At 36.0% G+C, this 19,173-nt stretch overlaps 1 protein-coding gene and 1 pseudogene across 3 annotated transcripts in view; one reads left to right on the top strand and one right to left on the bottom strand.

The window, feature by feature from the left end:
• Nucleotides 1-2,647, bottom strand: part of LOC126013619 (golgin subfamily A member 7-like) — a 29,518-nt pseudogene extending 26,871 nt beyond the window's left edge.
• Nucleotides 1-19,173, top strand: part of ERC2 (ELKS/RAB6-interacting/CAST family member 2) — a 1,176,444-nt gene that overhangs the window by 506,921 nt on the left and 650,350 nt on the right. For all 3 annotated transcript variants that reach the window (XR_007497514.1, XR_007497513.1, XM_049776157.1), the window contains exon 7: nucleotides 4,163-4,330. Coding sequence is in view for 1 of the 3 variants with exons in the window: in XM_049776157.1 (XP_049632114.1) it covers nucleotides 4,163-4,330 (168 nt within the window). In the remaining 2 variants the exon portion in view is untranslated. The remainder of the gene's footprint in view (nucleotides 1-4,162; nucleotides 4,331-19,173) is intronic.

Here is a 19,173-nt window from a genome sequence, read left to right as displayed (position 1 = left end):
CTTTTTTAAAAAAAAATTATTTATGGCGCATCAAATAGCGCATAGTGTTTTGTCACAACACTGAAACTGTTTCTGAAGCTTATGTAAAATATGGCTGAAAGGTCTGAGGCTGATGTGTAGAAGGTACAGAAACATGCATCACCGTTGGAACTGGTTATAATTCCTGGGTGCTGACATGAAGATTAATAATGTTTAACTCTCGTTTTGGCTTTTTCTTTTGCCAATTTCATTGCCATTATTTTCTTCTTTTAAGTTATTACCTGGAACTGGAGTTATAACAAAAGTTTCATTTTTATATTGCCAGGTAATACGTTAATCTTCATGTACTACATGCTATTAGATTCAGACATGGACACACACAAATGAATAAGTAAGAAATGAAATAGGTTTCCTAAAATGGAAGTACTGCTCAGAAGTGGACATATAGTGAGTTATTCCCATGTGGTCATGTCAGATACAAGAATTAGAACTTGAGCCGAATAGGGCACTTGCTTTGCACACAGTCAACCTGGGGTCGATCCCCCGCATCTCATATGGTCCTCTAAGCCCTGCCAGGAGTGATCCCTAAACATAGAGCCAGGAGTAATCTTTGAGTACTGCTTGGTGGCCCATACATTTTAAAAATTAGACTTTAACTTATAGATCTTAATTATTGATTAAATGCATATCGCACTGTTCTGATATTTTTTTTCTGGGAAATGACGGTGCTTTTTGCTTTGCCAAATTTTATTATTGATTCAACTGCCAAAGTTTAAGAGAGTCAAGGGCCCTTAAAATTATTTGGTGTTGAGTGAAGAGACAAAGAAAGGTATTTCTTGTCTCAAACATTTGAACTTTTATGTCTCTACCTGATGTTGGAATATAATTTAGCCTTCAAAGACTCGTTTCTGATTCTTTTTCAGACTACATTGCTGAGTGAAGTATGAATATTAGTGAGGGGTGATTTCATTCTATTCACTGGTACCCACTTTGGAACTAAGTATTTTGATTTTTGAAGATTATTTTCTTCTTTGCCTGATCTGAATATTTAAACTTCTGTGTATCACAAGACTATTTTTTCTGTTTGTGGTTTTGCAACATCTGATAGCTGAAATCTGACTTTAAAATTATCTTTTACTTGCTTACTACAAATGGGCTAATATTCATTGATCATTGGATGTAATTCAAGTCAAAGTGTTGTTTTTAAAATTATAAATGACCATTAGGCTTCTATTCTTTAATCTAGGAGACTGTAAAAGAGTTCTAAAATTAAAGTTATTGAAGGCAAGATTTAAATTCCTTTACAGCTAAATACATCCTTTGGTGCATAAAAAAATTCAACCTACAAATGAAGGCTTAGCTGATACAGACTTTCTTCTCTTATGTCTATAAAATGGGTATTGCAAGTAGCATGCTGATCATGATTGTCCTTGCTCATTGTTTTATTCTTGGAGAAATATTTTTAAGCTTGGGTTGTTTTTTTTTTTTATCTCTTTTAAGTTCACAAGGATGGGACAGAATACTGATAGGTCACATATGGTAAGAAAATGCCACAAATGTTAAACATGTTTATCATGAGTCTTCTTTGCAACTCTCTCAGGTATCATTCAGTACCTCCCATACTGTATTTTATTTGTTCACAGTTTTGTTAACCCATATATCGACTTCCTAGGTTTTGGTAGCTGAAATTCAGGGCTGAGGGGGGGCAATAAACATGCATTTCCTCTCAGATTCACATATTCCTTGTCAATCTGTGTGCAACTAAAAGAACTCGAATGTAACCCCTTATTACTCTGCTGTATTCTAGAGTTTTATGCATATACAGGTAATAGTCATGGGTTCTATCAAATGTTCTTCTTTATGTGTTAAATACAGCTCAGATTTTTCACTCCATAGTATAAAAACCCAAAGAAAAGTATAATGATATTTCAGCTTGGTAGGTAAAGATAACTAGACCAACAGAATGCATAAATTTTGGTGCAACCAGAATAGTTTTTCACTTAGGGAAGTAAAGATGAACAGCATCTGGCATCTGAGGAGTTGTTTCACGTTCCTTCCCTTGGATCTCTCTGTCTATTCTGTGAAAAGAGGTACAATTGTGAGAGGGATCGGCAATTATCACTCTCTCCAGTCACAATAAATCACCCTCGCCTGCATTGCCACTTGGACAATTCTGTAGAGGGTAGCAGGCACATAAAGTCACCCCTTCCTTTCTTAAGATCTCCCAGCGTCATCTTCTCTTAATCAGAAACTGGAAAAATCCACCACTCAACCACCTTGTCAACACATTGAACTGTTAGCAAAATAGCATTGGCACTCTTTTCTTGGTAGAGGGATAAGAAAGGGAGATTTTATTATATTAATTAAAAATCTCTAATATTCTCTTTCTTGAATGTACTCTACCTAAAACTGAGTGTGTGCTTAAGACTATAAAATTATGGCAAAGAGAGGTAGTCCATAGTAACCTTTTTGTTTCAAAGATGAGGACAGTTGAGGCTGGGACACTGAGTGATTATTTGTGTCGATTCTCACATCTAGTCAGGAGTAGAAACCTTGTCTAAAACTCCCGTATCCTTGTTCCATTGCTGCCAGTAGCTTTTGGAAGATGCAGCAGTCACTTCCTTACCTCTATCTTGTTTCTCATTCCTAGAACAATCCTTTTCACCATGTTACCAGGTTATTTATATATTTATTAAATGGCATGCCTCCTTTGCTTCCTCTTCATGATTTCTGCAGCTATTACTTTCTGCTTTACTGGTATGAAGGGTCAGGATTAAGCTCTCCCATACCCCACATAAATCTTATTGTATGCCATCTTTGAATTGCTAAGGCAAAAAAAAAAATGTTTCTTTTGATTACAGATACTTAACTAGCAAGACTCATAAATAATCAAAATTTTAAATTATAGAGAAATAGGAATTTGGGGGAATTGTCTTATCATTATTTAGTGTTTACAAATTGACTTCCTGAAGCTGGAGAATAAGTTTCATATCTGTTGCATTTTCTTTCTCTAACAACATTGACTTCCACTTGGAAGTGTGCATTTATTTCCAGGGTATAGTGTTTCTGTAGGTGGCAATCCTGTTTTTCTCAACATCAGTGACATGATTCATTGCATTCTCAATATTTTTAAAGGAAAATGCAGAACGTGAACAACAACGGACCCTCTCTGAGCTCTCAAAACAGGGAGCAGTAGAGTGTTTTGTTCTTTTAATTTAATTTGTGGCTTCACAACATAGGAACAGTGCTATTGTATAGTTTTGTATTCCTATAAGTCTTATGGACATGGAAACTATTATGCTGATTGAAACAAGTAAGAGGGAGAAAAACAGACAGAATAGTTTCACTCATCTGTGGGGGTTAAGTAAAAATAAAAGACATTATTTTAATAATACCCAGAGACAATAGAGATGAGGGCTAGAAGGACCGGCTCATGATATGAAGATTACCACAAAGCATTGAGTTCACTTTGAGAAATAACTCTATCTATCTATCTATCTATCTATCTATCTATCTATCTATCTATCTATCTATCTATCTATCTATCTATCTATCTATCTATCTATCTATCTATCTATCTATCTATCTACCTACCTACCTACCTACCTACCTACCTATCTATCTATCTATCTATCTATCTATCTATCTATCTATCTATCTATCTATCTATCTATCTATCTATCTATCTATCTATCTATCATCTATCTATCATCTACCTATCTATCTATCTATCTATCTATCAATCATCTATCTATCATCAACAACTATCATGACAATGGTAGTGAGTCAGAAAAATAGAATGCCTGTCTCAAATACAGGAGGGGGTGGGGAGAAAGAAGATGGGGGCATTAGTGGTGGGAAGGTTACACAGGTGAAGGGCATTGTTCCTTTTTTATATAACTGAAACCCAACTACAAACTTATTTGTAATCACGATGCTTAAAGATATTATAAAAAATAAAAATATATCCCTTGTATGCTAGATTCTCAACTGTACTTGAAGGTAGCTATCAGTTGTTAAAATGAAGAGACATGGAGAAACCTAGGAGTAGTGGTTACCTCACGCTGATTTGAGAAAACTTCCAATTGTTTTATTTCCCAGCATCTCCCAGGGATGACTGGTGTTCAGCAGTCCACAATAAAAACCTCAGCTTATCTTCTTTTTTATTTTTTTCTGATTTCAGGTAGATGCATTGAGGTTACGGCTAGAAGAGAAAGAATCTTTTCTTAATAAGAAAACTAAACAGCTTCAGGACCTCACGGAAGAGAAAGGAACACTGGCTGGAGAGATTCGAGACATGAAAGATATGTTAGAGGTGAAAGAGAGAAAAATCAACGTTCTTCAGAAAAAGGTGAGCAGCTCACATGAGCACATTCACATAGGAATTTGTACCATTCATATTTGGTCCTGGAGAAATTTTTGGGCACATGAAAAATATTAAATTAATTTTGAAAGAAGTTTAGATTAGGAAAAATAAACTTCAACTAATTTTATGTACATCACTGAGTTGTTTTATGTCACTTTTAGCTTGGCCTAATGGATTTTTATTTTATTATCTGAAAAATGCACGTTTCAATTGCAAGCTTAAACATATGGTCATTGTATAATTTAGAACTACGTCTAAACTTTTTTAAAAGTCCAATATTCCTCCCTCCCCTTATTGATTGTTGAGTAGTGTACTCAATGTATTTTGTGTGCATGCTGGCTTTAAACCAAAGTCACATTATTCAGAACCTAAATGTATCATTTAAGATTCTTTTGACTGATGATAATAGAAAGGAATGCACTGGAAAGAGACTGAGTTTAGGAAATACCGAGAAACTTGGTTATGAAAGGACAAGCATATGAGCAGATGAGGCTCAGATTCATGTGGCTCTAATTTAAAAATAATTAAAATTAGATTGAATCCAAATCATAAAGATGTTACGGAAGACTTTAAGACACTGTTTGGGATCGGTGATCTGAGACTTAATTTTATTCATTCCATTCAAAACTTTTACAGACATGACCCTGCTTTTTTAATTTCTCCCCCGCCCTTCACCACACACCATCTTGGTCCTTCAGCTAATTGATTTGCTAATTAGAAAAAGGCTGGGAAGAGGGAAATTCATAAACAAGCATTTGTTGGGGCTGGAGTGATAACACAGTGGGTAGAGCACTTGCATTGCTTGAGGCCAGTCCAGGCTTGGTCCTGGGCATTCCATATGATTCCCCAAGACTTGCTAGGAGTAATTCCTGAGCTAGAGCCAGGAGCAACCCCTGGGTACTGCTGGTTTGGACCCCAAACTAACCAACCAAAACAAAATAAAACAATAATTAAAAAGTATTCTCAGGGCGACAAACAGAAAGAGTTGAGTGGCAGCATTTGGAGCATAGACTAAGGTTTCAGAAGAAAGAATGTCATTTCAGTTGCCAGCAGTGAATAAGAAAAGCTGGCTTTGGACAGAGAGAGAGAGAGAGAGAGAGAGAGAGAGAGAGAGAGAGAGAGAGAGAGAGAGAGAGAGAGACAGAGAGAGAGAGAGAGCACTGACAATAATGCTTTTGATTTGCAAGACAACTGAAGTTGTATCCTTGGCATCACATGTGGTGTCCTGGGCACCCAAGGAGTAATTTCTGAGTGCAGAGCCAGGAGTATACCCTTACCACTACTAGTTGTGGCCCCCAAAGCAAAAAAAATAAAAATGAAGAAAGAGAAAGAAAGAAAGAAAGAAAGAAAGAAAGAAAGAAAGGAAAGAAAGAAAGAAAGAAAAAAGAAAGAAAGAAAGAAAGAAAGAAAAAAGAAAGAAGGAAGGAAAAAAGAAAGAAAAAGAGGATGGTAGAGAAGTTGAGAAAGAGAAACAAAGAAATTCAAAAGAAGGAAGGAAGGAAGGAGGAAAGAAAAAGTAAGAAAGAGAATATGACCTTTTTAAACTTATATTGTTATGTTGAGCAGTATATGCTATATAATCTGCTGGACTCTTTACTTTATCCTTAACTGTAACTCCGTGAGGCTGGTGTAATGATTAACTCTTGGAAACAGAGATACTATGACTTATGGTAGGTTTGCCCAAGGTCACTCAAATTAGTTTCTTTGTCTTTGGAATGAATAGAAAAAGAAAAAATTATTATTGCAAGTTAACAGAATAAACTTTGATTTCCTTTGAAACTCAAATTTTGCATTTAGATTTGTGAAGATACATCATAATTGCTTAATTTACAAGGAATTGAGACTCAGTGTTCTTATTCATCAAGAATAAATGGCAACAATTTTTTCAGTAAACTTTTTTAGATAGTGCTTTCAATATTTATGTACTGGTTTGCTGATAGATATAATTACAGTTTTTTTTTTGTTTGGGGGCCACACCCAGTGACGCTCAGGGGCCACTCTTGGCTATGCGCTCAGAAATCATTTCTGGCTTGGGGGACTATATGGGATGCCAGGGGATTGAACCGAGGTCTATCTTATGTTAGTGCATGCAAGGCAAATGTCCTACCACTTGTGCCACCACTCCAGTCCATAGTTGCAATTTTTAAAATCTTTCCTTCAGAGCACATAAAAGGTTTAGCAATCAGTTTTGAAGCTCTAGAACAAAACTAGTTGCTTCTTATCATCTCAATGCCATGATCTTTACACCACTTGTTTAAGTCCTGTATATAATAGATTTTGAAATATTTGACATGTATCTGGAGAGAATGTGAAGTTCAATTATTTTTTAAATTTTGCACCATTCTTATCAATAGATTTGGAAAGCAAATAAAATATGATCTGTAATGGAAGAACAGGAATTTTAATGTGTCTTCATTGTAGGAAAAAAATGGCTTTATGGGGTCAGAATAATAGTGCATTATTAAATAAGGTACTTACTTGGCTTTGCATACAGCTGACCTCGGACAGATACTTATATGGTCCCTTGAGCCTACAGGAATAAGGAGTAACCCCTAAGTACGGCTGGGGTTACCAAAACCCAAATATCAAAAATTGCAACAGAAATCATTCTGAAAGAATTGAGGCACAATTCAAAAACCAACTCAAAATGTGGAAATAATACAGAGGTTAATGGTCCATGGAACATTGTCTTTAGGGTCTGGAGAGTCTTTGGAGTTTTGGTCACATTCAGTATAATTGGCCATTCTAAAGAAGCCTAGATTGGACATAAGTTTTGGATTAGGGTCTATTGGCCTGAAAGAAATAATAAACTCATGTCAATGTCAGAGGTGCAGAATTACTTAATATTTCTTTTTCGTGGACTCTTTGGCAACCCACACTGAGTTTAGATGCCAGTAGTAGAACAGTGTATGCTCCTTTCATAACCATGTTTAACCTGGCAAAGATAGGATTGCACCTCGTATCTGTCAGGGTCTCAGAAGGCTTGTGTACTCCTTAAGCCACGCATATGGGCCACTTGTCTTGGTAGTAGACAAAAGCATGATGTTCTAAGCATTTCGTGACTTGAGGAAGGAAGTGAGGTTGAATAAACAAGATGCCTGCCTAGGTGGCAGCATATCTCAGATTCAACTTTTTATAAGAAAACAGAAGCCAATGAAAATGGAATTTTAAGCCTACTAATGCATTTTTGACTCTACCTCATAATTCCAAGATATGGAATTTTTTTAGGTAGGGAAAAAAGTGCATGTACAAAGATTTTTAGTGGAATATCCTTTATGGCTGTGATACTGATGTCAGAATAGCAGAATAGTTCCATGCTGCAGACAGAGCATTCTGTTCCTCTACCCAAATTTAAACTTACTGATGAAGTGCTACCAGACTATTGAGTTTTTGTAAGAAATGTCATAAAACCTTGATGACATTGAGCATTTGGAAAGTGCATAAGGCCTAGGACATGGTAGCATTACTTGAACCAGATCAAATTCAGATGCTCATGCAGCTTATAGATTCTAACAACATAGACCCACTATGCTTCCAAAATTTGTAAAAGTTATTAAAATTGGACACAAATTCCATCCCCATCTTCATTCTATGTCTTCATCCCACAAGTAATGTGAATTTATAGGGCAGAGGTACTTTATTAGGGGTAGAAAAACAGATGGTGATTTTTCTAAAAGCCAATTTCACTAGCTGCCTGTTGGACTTTGTGGGCTGGAGAAGACAGAGAGAGAGGTGAGTGAATTGGGCTTTGGGGAGTGATATCTGTGAACCTGCCCACTTTATTCTGTCCATTTGGATGTGTAGTGAACACTCTGAGTGTGGATAATCTTACATGTCTGAGAATATGGTTATTTGAATACTGGAAATGCCATTGCTTAAAAAACAGTATGGGAAAAGATGACTACAGAACATAGATATTTCCCCATTCAGTAAAATGGACATAATATATGGATAAAACTGGCTCTGTTGAACTTTCAGAGTTTAAATATCTACTTGGACATTTATATTTATTATTGGAAAACCTAATTTTTTAATATGTGGAAAATCCTATTCATTTTACGTTGACTATATTTCCAATTTGTCAATCACTACACTAGATCCTAGAAGTATAACTAAAGATAAGATATTCTCCAGTCTTCACAAAGCTGAAGCTGACAATCTTGTAGGGGAGATAGACATGCAGAATCCCAGATATAAATGCAGTGGGAAAACAATGGCATGTGACCAGGTTCTAATCATTTGATAGGTGCAAATGACAGAGACTGATTTAGCAACATGAAGTAAAAATGTTCTTGTAAGAATATCCAGAGCCCAATATGTGGCATGTTGAGCTGGATTGGAGGTGATCAAGAGCCATGATGATTCTAAAAAAATAAAGGAACACATGCATAGCCAGCAAAGTTTGTTCTAATCTGCACATGGCTGCCCTTTCACCCATGGCCTCTACATCATGCTGTCAGTTGAGATGCAATATCAGAGAAGAGAACTCCTGATTATTTACAAGAGTGTCTCTCACTGAAAGATCTAAGTAGATCCTACTAAAAGGAATGCGGCAATTGTCGCTCCTGAACTTTCTACTCATTTTGTGCATCATTTGTTCAAGGATATTATTGCTGACACTGAAGTTTCGAAGAAGCTTATATTTTAATTGAAGTATATTCTTCTTGACTTAGTTTGAAATTACATGTCCTTTGCATGAATGTTAACTTGACTGGCATGAATTCCATGAGTATCTTTGCCATGATATTCAGAAAACCTCTATCTCCTTGCAACAGTGTTGATTAGTGAAGGTTTTTTAATTAATTGGATGAATAATTCTATCAATATATTCTAAATGAACTTGTTGCACTAGAAATTGTGAGGTGCAGAATAACTTTGTAATATACTTCCTGTCCAAGGAAAGCATTTGTTGTGAAAAGTGTTAGTTGTCCCCCCAAAAATGTCAGACTTGGTTGCTTTTCCAGAATTAAATGTTCTGTATAGGTTGAAAAAGATAAGCATTTTATGAATAATAAAATATATCTGAGGAAATGACTTTTGTACAGCCCACATTTAGCACCACTTTCAGCCTTGGTTCCATTACTCTGCGATGATAAAAGGGGATGAAGGCTTGGATAAGGGAGCTTAGCCACTGTTGGCATTGTTCCTCCAGTTATCTTTCTTTCTTTCTTTCTTTTTTTAAATTTGGGCCATATCTGACTGTACTCAGGGCTTATACTTGAGGCTTTGCTAGAGGATAACCCTAGTTTTGATCAGGTAACTATATATAGTTCTGAGGATTCAACCAAGTTTGGCCTTATGCAAAGCAAACACTATAGTTCTTGTACTATCTCTGATCTCTCCATTTTCTTTGTTATTAGGGAGAAACTGTAGCCTTTAGAAAAAATAATATCTAGGCATTTTTCCCCTTAGGGAGAAGCCCAATTTCTCTCTTGAACCTGTAGTTCTCTCTTTCTCTCTCCTTTCTTTTTCTGTATCTCCGCTCATGTTTCTCCCAGTAAAATTTTACATAATAATTTGAAAGTACTGGAATATTAGGAGCATAACATTTTATGAATGAGCCAATGAACTTGTTCATTTTTCAATTGTGACCATGCAAATAATAATTATTAAAATTAAATGATTATCTGTGATTGAGCCTTTACTATGTTTTAGACACTTTATGAAAGGCTTTAAATCTATAAAGTCTGTAAGACCTTATAACAAGCCTTATGCTACATTTGTATGATTAAAATTTCCTTTTCCTTTTAATCCTAAAGACCTTGGGATAGAGAGTAACATGTCCAGAGTTTCAGAGCAGGATAGGGATAGAACTATTCTGAAACATCACACTCTTTGGTGTTGTCTATTTTATGCCCTATATGTTTTCACGAAGTACATGAAATCATTAACTTTTAGAACTTATCCAAATTGTCATTTGAGAAACATATCTAGGGTGGATATATGAGGAGAATGGTCTTAATATATATAATATATCTATATATTTTTTTAGTTTTTACTTTTTAGCCATGCCAGGCTATGTTTAAAAATGACTCCTGACACTGTATTCAGGAATTACTCGTGGCAGTGCTCAAGGGACCGACCATATGGGGTGCCAGGGATTGAACCTAGGTCCTCCGTGTGCAAGGCAGGTATACTACTCACTCTTCTGTTACTCTAGGAATATGCCTCTTTCTTTTTATTTGTTTTAGTTTGTTTGCTTCTAAAAGAGAAAAAATTATTAGAAAGTAGAAGGGAAAGGAAAAGAAACTCCCTAGTTGGGAGGAACTTAGTATAGGACTAAATTCTGTTTTTAGTACCTAGTCAGAAGAGATGCAGTCACTGTGTATTGAGACATGGGAAATCAATCAAAATAAATTAACATCAGGCTTGGATTAAAAAGAAACAGTAATCCATACTTAGGAGAAAGATTGTGGTGATCCTCAATTTATGATCTTTTCTATATACCATGCTAGCTGTTAGTTTTGCTGGTTCACTTTTGAAGAATTGTACTGCTTTTGTGCTCATAGAAGTTTCACTATGTTTGGGTTCTTGATTTAAAGACTTCAAACCTCAGAGCCCGAGATATCTAAACAATTATTTCATAGGCCTACGGTAGTGAATTTCAGTTGGGGATACTTAAATACACTATCTCTACCCCCCACAGTATCCTCTTGAACATTTAATAATTGAATTTTGGAGACCTCAACAGGAGGTACTGTTAAACATCCTACAATGTACAAGAGACCCTAAACCCATATACTCCCCAAAATAAATCATCTTCCAGTATACTAGAGACCCAGCAATAGCATTTCCAAGAATAGACCTCTAGGAGCTCAATGCAGAAAACAGCACACAGAAAAACCCTTTGGATTCCTATGTTTACTACAGAACTATTCACAATAGCCAGAATATGGAAACAACCTAAGTGCCCAAGAAATGATGACTAGATAAAGAAACTGTGGTTCATCTACACAATGCAATACTGAACCACTATTAGGGAAAATAAATAATGAAAAAATGTTTATACCTGATGGATATGGAGAATATTATGCTGAGTGAAATGAATCAGAGGGAGAAGGATAGACATACACTGATTTCACTCCTTTGTGGAACATTAAAAACAAGGGATAGTGTAATAATAATATCCAGGGACAATAGAGATGAGGGCCAGGAACACTGATACATGGTAAGAACATTGCCACAAAGAATGAGCACAATTAGGGCAGAGATGGGACCATATGACAATGATAGTTAGAAAGTATTATTCTGGAAAAGAACTGGGTGCTGAAAGAAGATAAAGTGATATCCTCTAGTGACAATATTACAAACCACAGTGTCTAAAAGGGAAAATGAAGATAGAGAGAGAAAGAGAGAGAGAGGGAGAGAGAGAGAAATGTCCCAGAGGCAGGGAGAGAGAAGCAAAATTGGAGACATAGATGGCAGGAAATGGTGCACTGGTGTTGTATATGGCATGACTAGAACTCAACCATGAACAACTTATAATTATGGGTAAAAAAACAACTTTATTATAAAACCAAGGTATTTAATTCAAGTAATTTTTAAAAATAAAAAAAATGAGTCCCATGTATTAACTTCCCATGTATGTATCATCTCTGTTCTCTGTCATGTGCTAGTGTTTCTTAAAAATGTTTCAACTTCATATCGCAGACATTTCTCTCCCCTCTGGATATTATCTCAAGAAATATTGGTAACATTTTGAGCTATACTTTTTAGGAAAATTATAGAGGCAAATCTCATATTTCTGTGTGATGTTGAATTATTACTTTCTCATGCATAGCATCTGCATAAAATAATTTTTATAAATAAATATAGATGACTTAAAACAATTTTGAACTATCAGAATTATTAAAATTGATATGAATATAATAAAACACTCTGGAAAGAGGAAAGTGGTCAGCTGTGACATAGTACTAGAAGTACTAGAAGTACAGCACCTGATAAGAAAGAATAGATATGGAACACCTAGTAGATAGCTCCAAATTCTAGATTCTTTAACTAAATGCTAGCATTTACATTATTTGGAAAAATTGGCTTTAGGACTAGTATTTCTTAAAAATGCAATTTACGCTTAGAAAACTTTTGGACTGAAAATATGATCTAAGTAATCATACATTTTTTCTCATTTTTCTATCCATGGATAAATAATTTTACTGTATTTCAAAGGACAATGATGAGAATAATATAACAATATAAATGTTGAGGGGTACAGTTAGGACAGTGTAGGGTCCACTGTGTAATAATTCTAGGGGATGATAACTCTGAAAACGTTTTGGGAACTAAAAGGAATTAAAGTGATATGTATAATATTCCCTTCTGTAACAGTATTGAAAACAACTACTATCTCTAAAGTTAAAAAAGGGGAGAGAGAGATATACAGAGATAGACAGAGAGATTGATGAAAGATAGATAGACAATAGATAGGTAGGTAGATGACAGAGAGACAGAGAGAAGTATCTACATAGACACAGATTGGGATGGGGAATGGAAGGGAAACTGGTGAGATTGGTGATAGGAAATGAACACTGGTGACTGAAAATCAATGATCAATAACTTGTTAACTCTGTATCTTATGGTGATTTCATAAAATTAAAAAAAAGTTTTATCCAATTTGAACCAGTGTTAAGTATTCATGTTTATTTATATTTACTTATATGAAAACAAAACATTAGAATAGTATATATTCATAGTTTACATGCTGCTTAAATATCCACAGCAAAAAGTTGTCTAGGTTTGTAATGGGAATTTTCAAGATATTTTCAAAACAATGCTATCAGTTTAGAAAATCAAAGAAACAAACTCACTGTATTATGTAATAGCATATGAAGCGTGCATTTATAGTTTTTTTTTTTTTATCCTGGAGTGTAAGCAAATGCATCATTTCTTGGTGTCATCTAATGTGTTACATCTTTATTATGACATGCCAAGGTTTCAGCTGCTAATTAAATTCCACTTGACAGACTAAGCATTTATGGCTGCTATCCCGTGTGAAATAAGTTGCCTAATAGACAAGAATGGAAACAGTACGATGATTTTAATCAATTGATCCTGCTGGTGAAAAGATCTTTTGGCTAAATGAAATGCTTTGAAGGTCATTTTGAGACTCAGGAGCAGAGGTTGTTTCTTTATTGTTGTGTATGTAAATATTTTAGGGGATTATTATGTTACTGACCCTAGCCTGATCGATGATTGTGCCCTACCCTAGGGTGTGACCTGGCATTCTGCCCCCACCCTAGGGTAGTACCTGATTCTGCTTCCACCATTGGGTGGTATCTGATCCCACCATTGGGTGGTACCTGATTCTGGAGGATTAAAAACAAGGGTTTGTGGAAGGCGGGGGGCAGGAACTGATGCTGAGGCTTTGGACTTCAGTCTTGTCCACCGAATAAAGCTATTATTTCCACAAGCCTGATTGTCTGCGAGCTGTTTACCCACCGTTTCACCTCAGAACCATAGGCTAGACAGGGTGGCAGACACATGCTTCAAGCTGAAGGGGAAAGACCTCATCCTCCATCCCTCCAACAGTCAACCTCTTCAGGGGCTGACTTGCAACACTTTATATATATATAAATTTCTTTGTGAAGTGGTTTATTTGCCAATTTCTTCCTTTGTGTTTTACATGTGTGAGGTTGGGGTTTGATGTTACTACTATAGTAAAAATGAAATGGAGCAATAGAATTTTGTTATTTATGTGTCAGGGCTAAAAATATTTCACCTTCTGATGGAACAATTTGAAAGATTTATGGAAGTCCATGTCTATTATTATTATTATTATTATTATTATTATTATTATTATTATTATGTTTTTGAGCCACACCTGGTGGCGCTCAAGGGTTACTCCTGGTTCTGCACTCAGAAATCACTCCTGGCAGGCTCTAGGGATGCCAGGGATCAAACCTGGGTTCATTCTAAGTTGGCTGCTTGCAAGGCAAATGCCCTACTGCTGTGCTATTGCTCCAGCTCCCTAACAGTCTATTATTTGACTAATGAAGACGCATGAACCAATAAGAAATATCTGAGAGAACAGAAAACCTTCAGGACTTAATGGACCTTCGTAGTCTTACCTTTTCTGTCTTTTTTGTTTGTTTGTTTTTGGGCCATATTTGGTGGCACTCAGGGGTTACTCCCTTGAGGAACCATATAAGATGTATGAGATCGAATTTGGGTTGGCTGTGTACAAGGCAAACTACTTGCCTGCTGTGGTATTGTTCTGGCCTTGTCTGGTCTCACTTTTTTTAAGAAAATATTCCCACTAAAGACACAGAGCTCCTGAGAAAAGTAGTGACCTTTCCAGAGTCACAGAAATTTAGTGATTATGCCCAGTTGTTATTATCCTTTTCCTTCTCTCTTTCTTCCTTGGGTTCCATCCTCCTATTGGTGTTGACTCCTATCATGTAGCCACCCAACAACAAAATTAGTGCCATGCTACATGAGACATTGAAGACACCGGAGCATGCAGTGATTTTTGAAGAAATGTGCTTTTTATTTTTCTAGCCACTCAAGGTGGAGAAAGCCATTTTAAACAAGCCATTTTAGGATTGTGAGCGGCCTGATAAGTAGCATATATAAAGTACCTCACCAGTACTGATGGTAAAAGAGAACATTCTGGAAAAATTGATGTCTGAACTGAGATGAGAGCTGATGGAGTAGGAAATGCTGTCTGTCCACTCAAAGCAGTCAGAGGATCAAAGTTTTATCTGGAAAAAGTCAGCACAGTGCATTGAGTGGAAATAGAAGTAATTTAATAGTGCTGGACCACACTCCCTGGTCAATTTAAGAAACACATTTCACAGCTAGATGCCTTTCTATTAGTTGTCTTTTAGCAATCAAGAATATTTCATAATTAAGTCCTCAGGGTCATTTTGACTTCCATATTATACGCTTTCTTTTCTCCTCTCTTGCGATTTGCAAGTGGCAGTAGCAATTATCTGTTATTTCAGCGTACTATATTGGGCCAACTCAAGCAGAGAGCTGATTTTTATTCAATGAGAACTGATATGAAGCCAGGGAAGGCAAATTCTCTTAAATAAATATTTGCTTCTGGGTTAAAACTATACTTTTGGTAAGTTTTTATAATCTACATATAACAAGTTGTATTCGATTTCAGCTTGTTGAATTTTAAAAGGTTGCTTATAATTCCCTGAAAAACATCATAAGGTTTCTACCATATTTTTTGTACCCTAAGACGTACTTTTCCCCCCAAAAGTGCATCTTATGGAACAAATGCTACCTGAAGCTGAATGAAGCCCGAGTGTAGGGGAGGAAAGTATTTAAAAACTATGTGCGTCTTATGGTCCGGCGCATCTTATAGAGCAAAAAATACACTAATAAAAAAATTTCCTGGGTGTTCTGACTATAGTTTCTACCCTGAAGGATATAGGCATCTTTACACATCTGTCAGTCTCGGCTGCCAGCTGTTGTTGTTTTGTGATATGGATTAGAGGTAGTTGAGCCTTAACATATTGTAGTCTGCAGAGGATTCTGCATTTCTTCCCACATACTCCCTAAGCTATTTGATTTAAATCATTCTTATTTATGTGGGAAGGGAAATTTTCTGTCTGTCTTTGTTACTTATTCTCTATTTGGCAATGGATTTTGCTTTGCTGTGAAGGGTTTACACATATCTATATTAGCATTCATCATATTATATTAAATAGTAAGGCTCATAATTCAAAACTTTTCTAAGTGTCTAAGTCTCCCAAAAGAATCCATGTAAGTTAGGGGTGATGTGTTTTTAAGATATGTTACATCCAGTTATTGCGGGTAAGAGGAAAACAATTCTGATACTGCAGTCTTTTCCAGTGTTTTATTTTTTTCTAGATTCCTACTTGATAAAGCTTCACTCATTGCAAACCAAAAGATGTGACTGCTTAAAACATATGATTCTGACAGATGCTAAATTGTAAATTAATAGCACAGGTGTCCAAGTGTTAGCACAGTGGTAGGGTATTTGTCTTTCACACGGCTGACCCTGGATTGGATGTGATGTGGATTCGATCCCTGGCATCCCAGATAGTCCCCTAATCCAGGAGTGATTTCTGAGTGCAGTCAGGAGTAATTCCTGAGTGCCGCCGGGTGTGCCCTCCCAAGACAAAAAAATAAACGAAACAAAACAAAACTAAATTAATGGCACTGACTAAGTGGCAGTTTGGGACCTTTATGATAATATTTTATAACACTTACCTATTTTGTATATGACTTTTATCTTTTAAATTTTATTTTTATTATATTTTAGTTATTACAGTTTGAATAACACAGTTGAATATTGTTAACATTTATCTCTTTGATGTACATAGTTATTGCACCATGTCACCACCAAAATGCCCATGACCCTCCACTAATGTCCTTATTTGTTTCTAGTCCATTCTTCATTCCCCCCAACATCCCCCCAACTGCTAAGTAATTTTAGTTCTGCAATCCAAGGCTGTGAGTTTATCAGAATTTAATACTTTCTGTTCCCTTTGTTTCTATATATCACCGATTTAGTGAGATCATCCAGTATTTCTTCCCCTTAGACTTGACTTTGTTTATCAAGATGCTTTCCAGTTACATACAAGTTGCAGAACTTAAATATTTAGACCTTTCGTATAGCTGCATAGTACAACTTCATCTTTTAATAATATATTTACTTAAACACCGTGATTACAAACATGGTTGTAGTTGGGTTTCAGTCATAAAAAAACAGCCCCCTTTACCAGTTTAACATTCCCACCATCTCCCTCCTCTCTCACCCCTGCCTGTATTCGAAATAGGCATTCTACTTCTTTCATTCACTGACATTGTTATGATAGTTCTCAGTGTAGTTATTTCTCCAACTACACTCACCACTCTTTATGGTGAGCTTCATATTGTGAGCTGGTCCTTCTGGCCCTCATCCCTGGGAATTATTTAAATGTCTTTAATTTTTCTTAAAACTCATAGATGACTGAGACTATTCTGCATCTATCTCTCTCCCTCTGACTTATTTTACTCAGCATAATAGATTCCATGTCCATCCATGTATAGAAAAATGTCATGACCTTATCTCTCCTGACGGCTGCATAATATTCCATTGTATATATGTACCACAGCTTCTGTAGCCATTCACCTGTTGAAAGGCATCTTGGTTGTTTCCAGAGTCTGGCTATTGTAAATTAGTGCTGCAATGAATATAACTGTGAGGAAGGTATTTTTGTATTGTGCTTTTGAGTTCCTAGGGTATATTACTAGGAGAACCACAACTTCTTTATCCATTCATCTGTCATTGAACAACTGAATAGTTTCCATTTTTGCAGTTAAATGTTGCAATAAATATCTGTGTGTGGCTTTTCACATTAATATTTTTTAGAGGCAGGTGGATGACTGACTTTTTTTTTCTTTTGGGGCCACACCTAGAAATGCTCAGGGGTTACTCCTGGCTATGCACTCAGAAATTGCTCATGGCTTGGGGGGACCATATGGGACTTGGGGGATCAAACCTTGTTCTGTCCTAGGTTAGGGTGTACAAGGCAAATGCCCTACTACTTGCGTTACCACTCTGGCCCTGATGACTGACTTTTTAAAATATTTTGATTGAGACAACATTGAATTACAAGAAATATTTCTGCCACACTATGCCCTCCACCAAAAGTGCTAATATATTTTCATAATCCAAAGGATACCTTCAACTCATTTTCCTTGTTTTTCCATTGCTTTTCTTTGGGAAACCTCATTTCTATGGTAAAAGTTTAAATGTATGTTTTTGTTGGATTGTCTCTTCCCTTGATTTGTTCCTTTATATATTACACAGGAGTGAAATCATCCAGGGTGTTTAACTTTCTCCTTATGACTTATTTTGTTTAGCATAGCCCCCTTGAGTTATAAACCATGTTGTTGCAAAAGAAAAAAACTTCTAGATGACTAATATTAAGAGCCCATAAAAGCACCAAACATGCAATCAGTCCTTGGATAATGCAATTATAACTTATAAATGTATTTTTTAAAAAAATATGGTAGAAAAAGTTATAAGATAGCCCATGATATACATTGCCTGAATATTAATTTTTTATTGAGGCCATTGTAAATTACAAGTCTTTCACAGTTGTATTTCAGGCACTTAGTACAGTGAATTAGGGTCATTCCCATCCCCCAGTGTTGACCTCTTTCCACCAGAGTTCCCAGCATGCATCTCATACATCCACACTTAGCCCCAGGTATACCAGTATAGTAAGTCTATTTTTTGTTTAGCTTGTTATAGTTTGAATCTCTTGATTCTATTGTCATTGACTTTGGCTTGGGTATTTAGATCTGACCTTTTTTTTTTTTCTCCCACTCAATGCTCCTGAGACCGCTTGGCCCTTGGGTCCCATCTACTTTTTTTTTTTTCAATTTGTAGGAAGACTTAGAAATATGAGGCATAACAAAATGATTCAAGTTCTAAGATTCTATGAAAAAAGGTGGGATATAAATAAAATAAAAAGAAGATATAAATAAAATTAAAAGAGAGAGAAAAGGGGGCAGAAGTGGCAAGATTTTTGTTTGTTGTTGTTGTTGCTTTTTGTTTGCATAGACTCAGTAAATGTTGGGAGAAATTAGAAAGGAAATTCCCTTGACCTAAGAGATACAGAGTGTCTTCATCCTTGAAACAGCTTGTCATAAGACAGACTACAGGCTCCAGACACGTTGGTTGTCCAGCCCAAGGTCTTTCTTTAAGGTCCCAGGAAATCCTCAATTTTATCCTATTCTAAGTTACAAGAGGCAACTACTAAAGAGTTCTCATTGATGGCACGAAGCACCATTTGGGTGTTTTTCTGTAAAATCCAGACTCATGGTTGGGTCTTCCTGTGGCTTCCCTCATTAGCATTATCGCT

Source organism: Suncus etruscus, chromosome 7 (genome assembly GCF_024139225.1).
Source record: "Suncus etruscus isolate mSunEtr1 chromosome 7, mSunEtr1.pri.cur, whole genome shotgun sequence".
Taxonomy (NCBI): domain Eukaryota; kingdom Metazoa; phylum Chordata; class Mammalia; order Eulipotyphla; family Soricidae; genus Suncus; species Suncus etruscus.
This window is presented reverse-complemented; position numbering and strand designations above follow the sequence as displayed.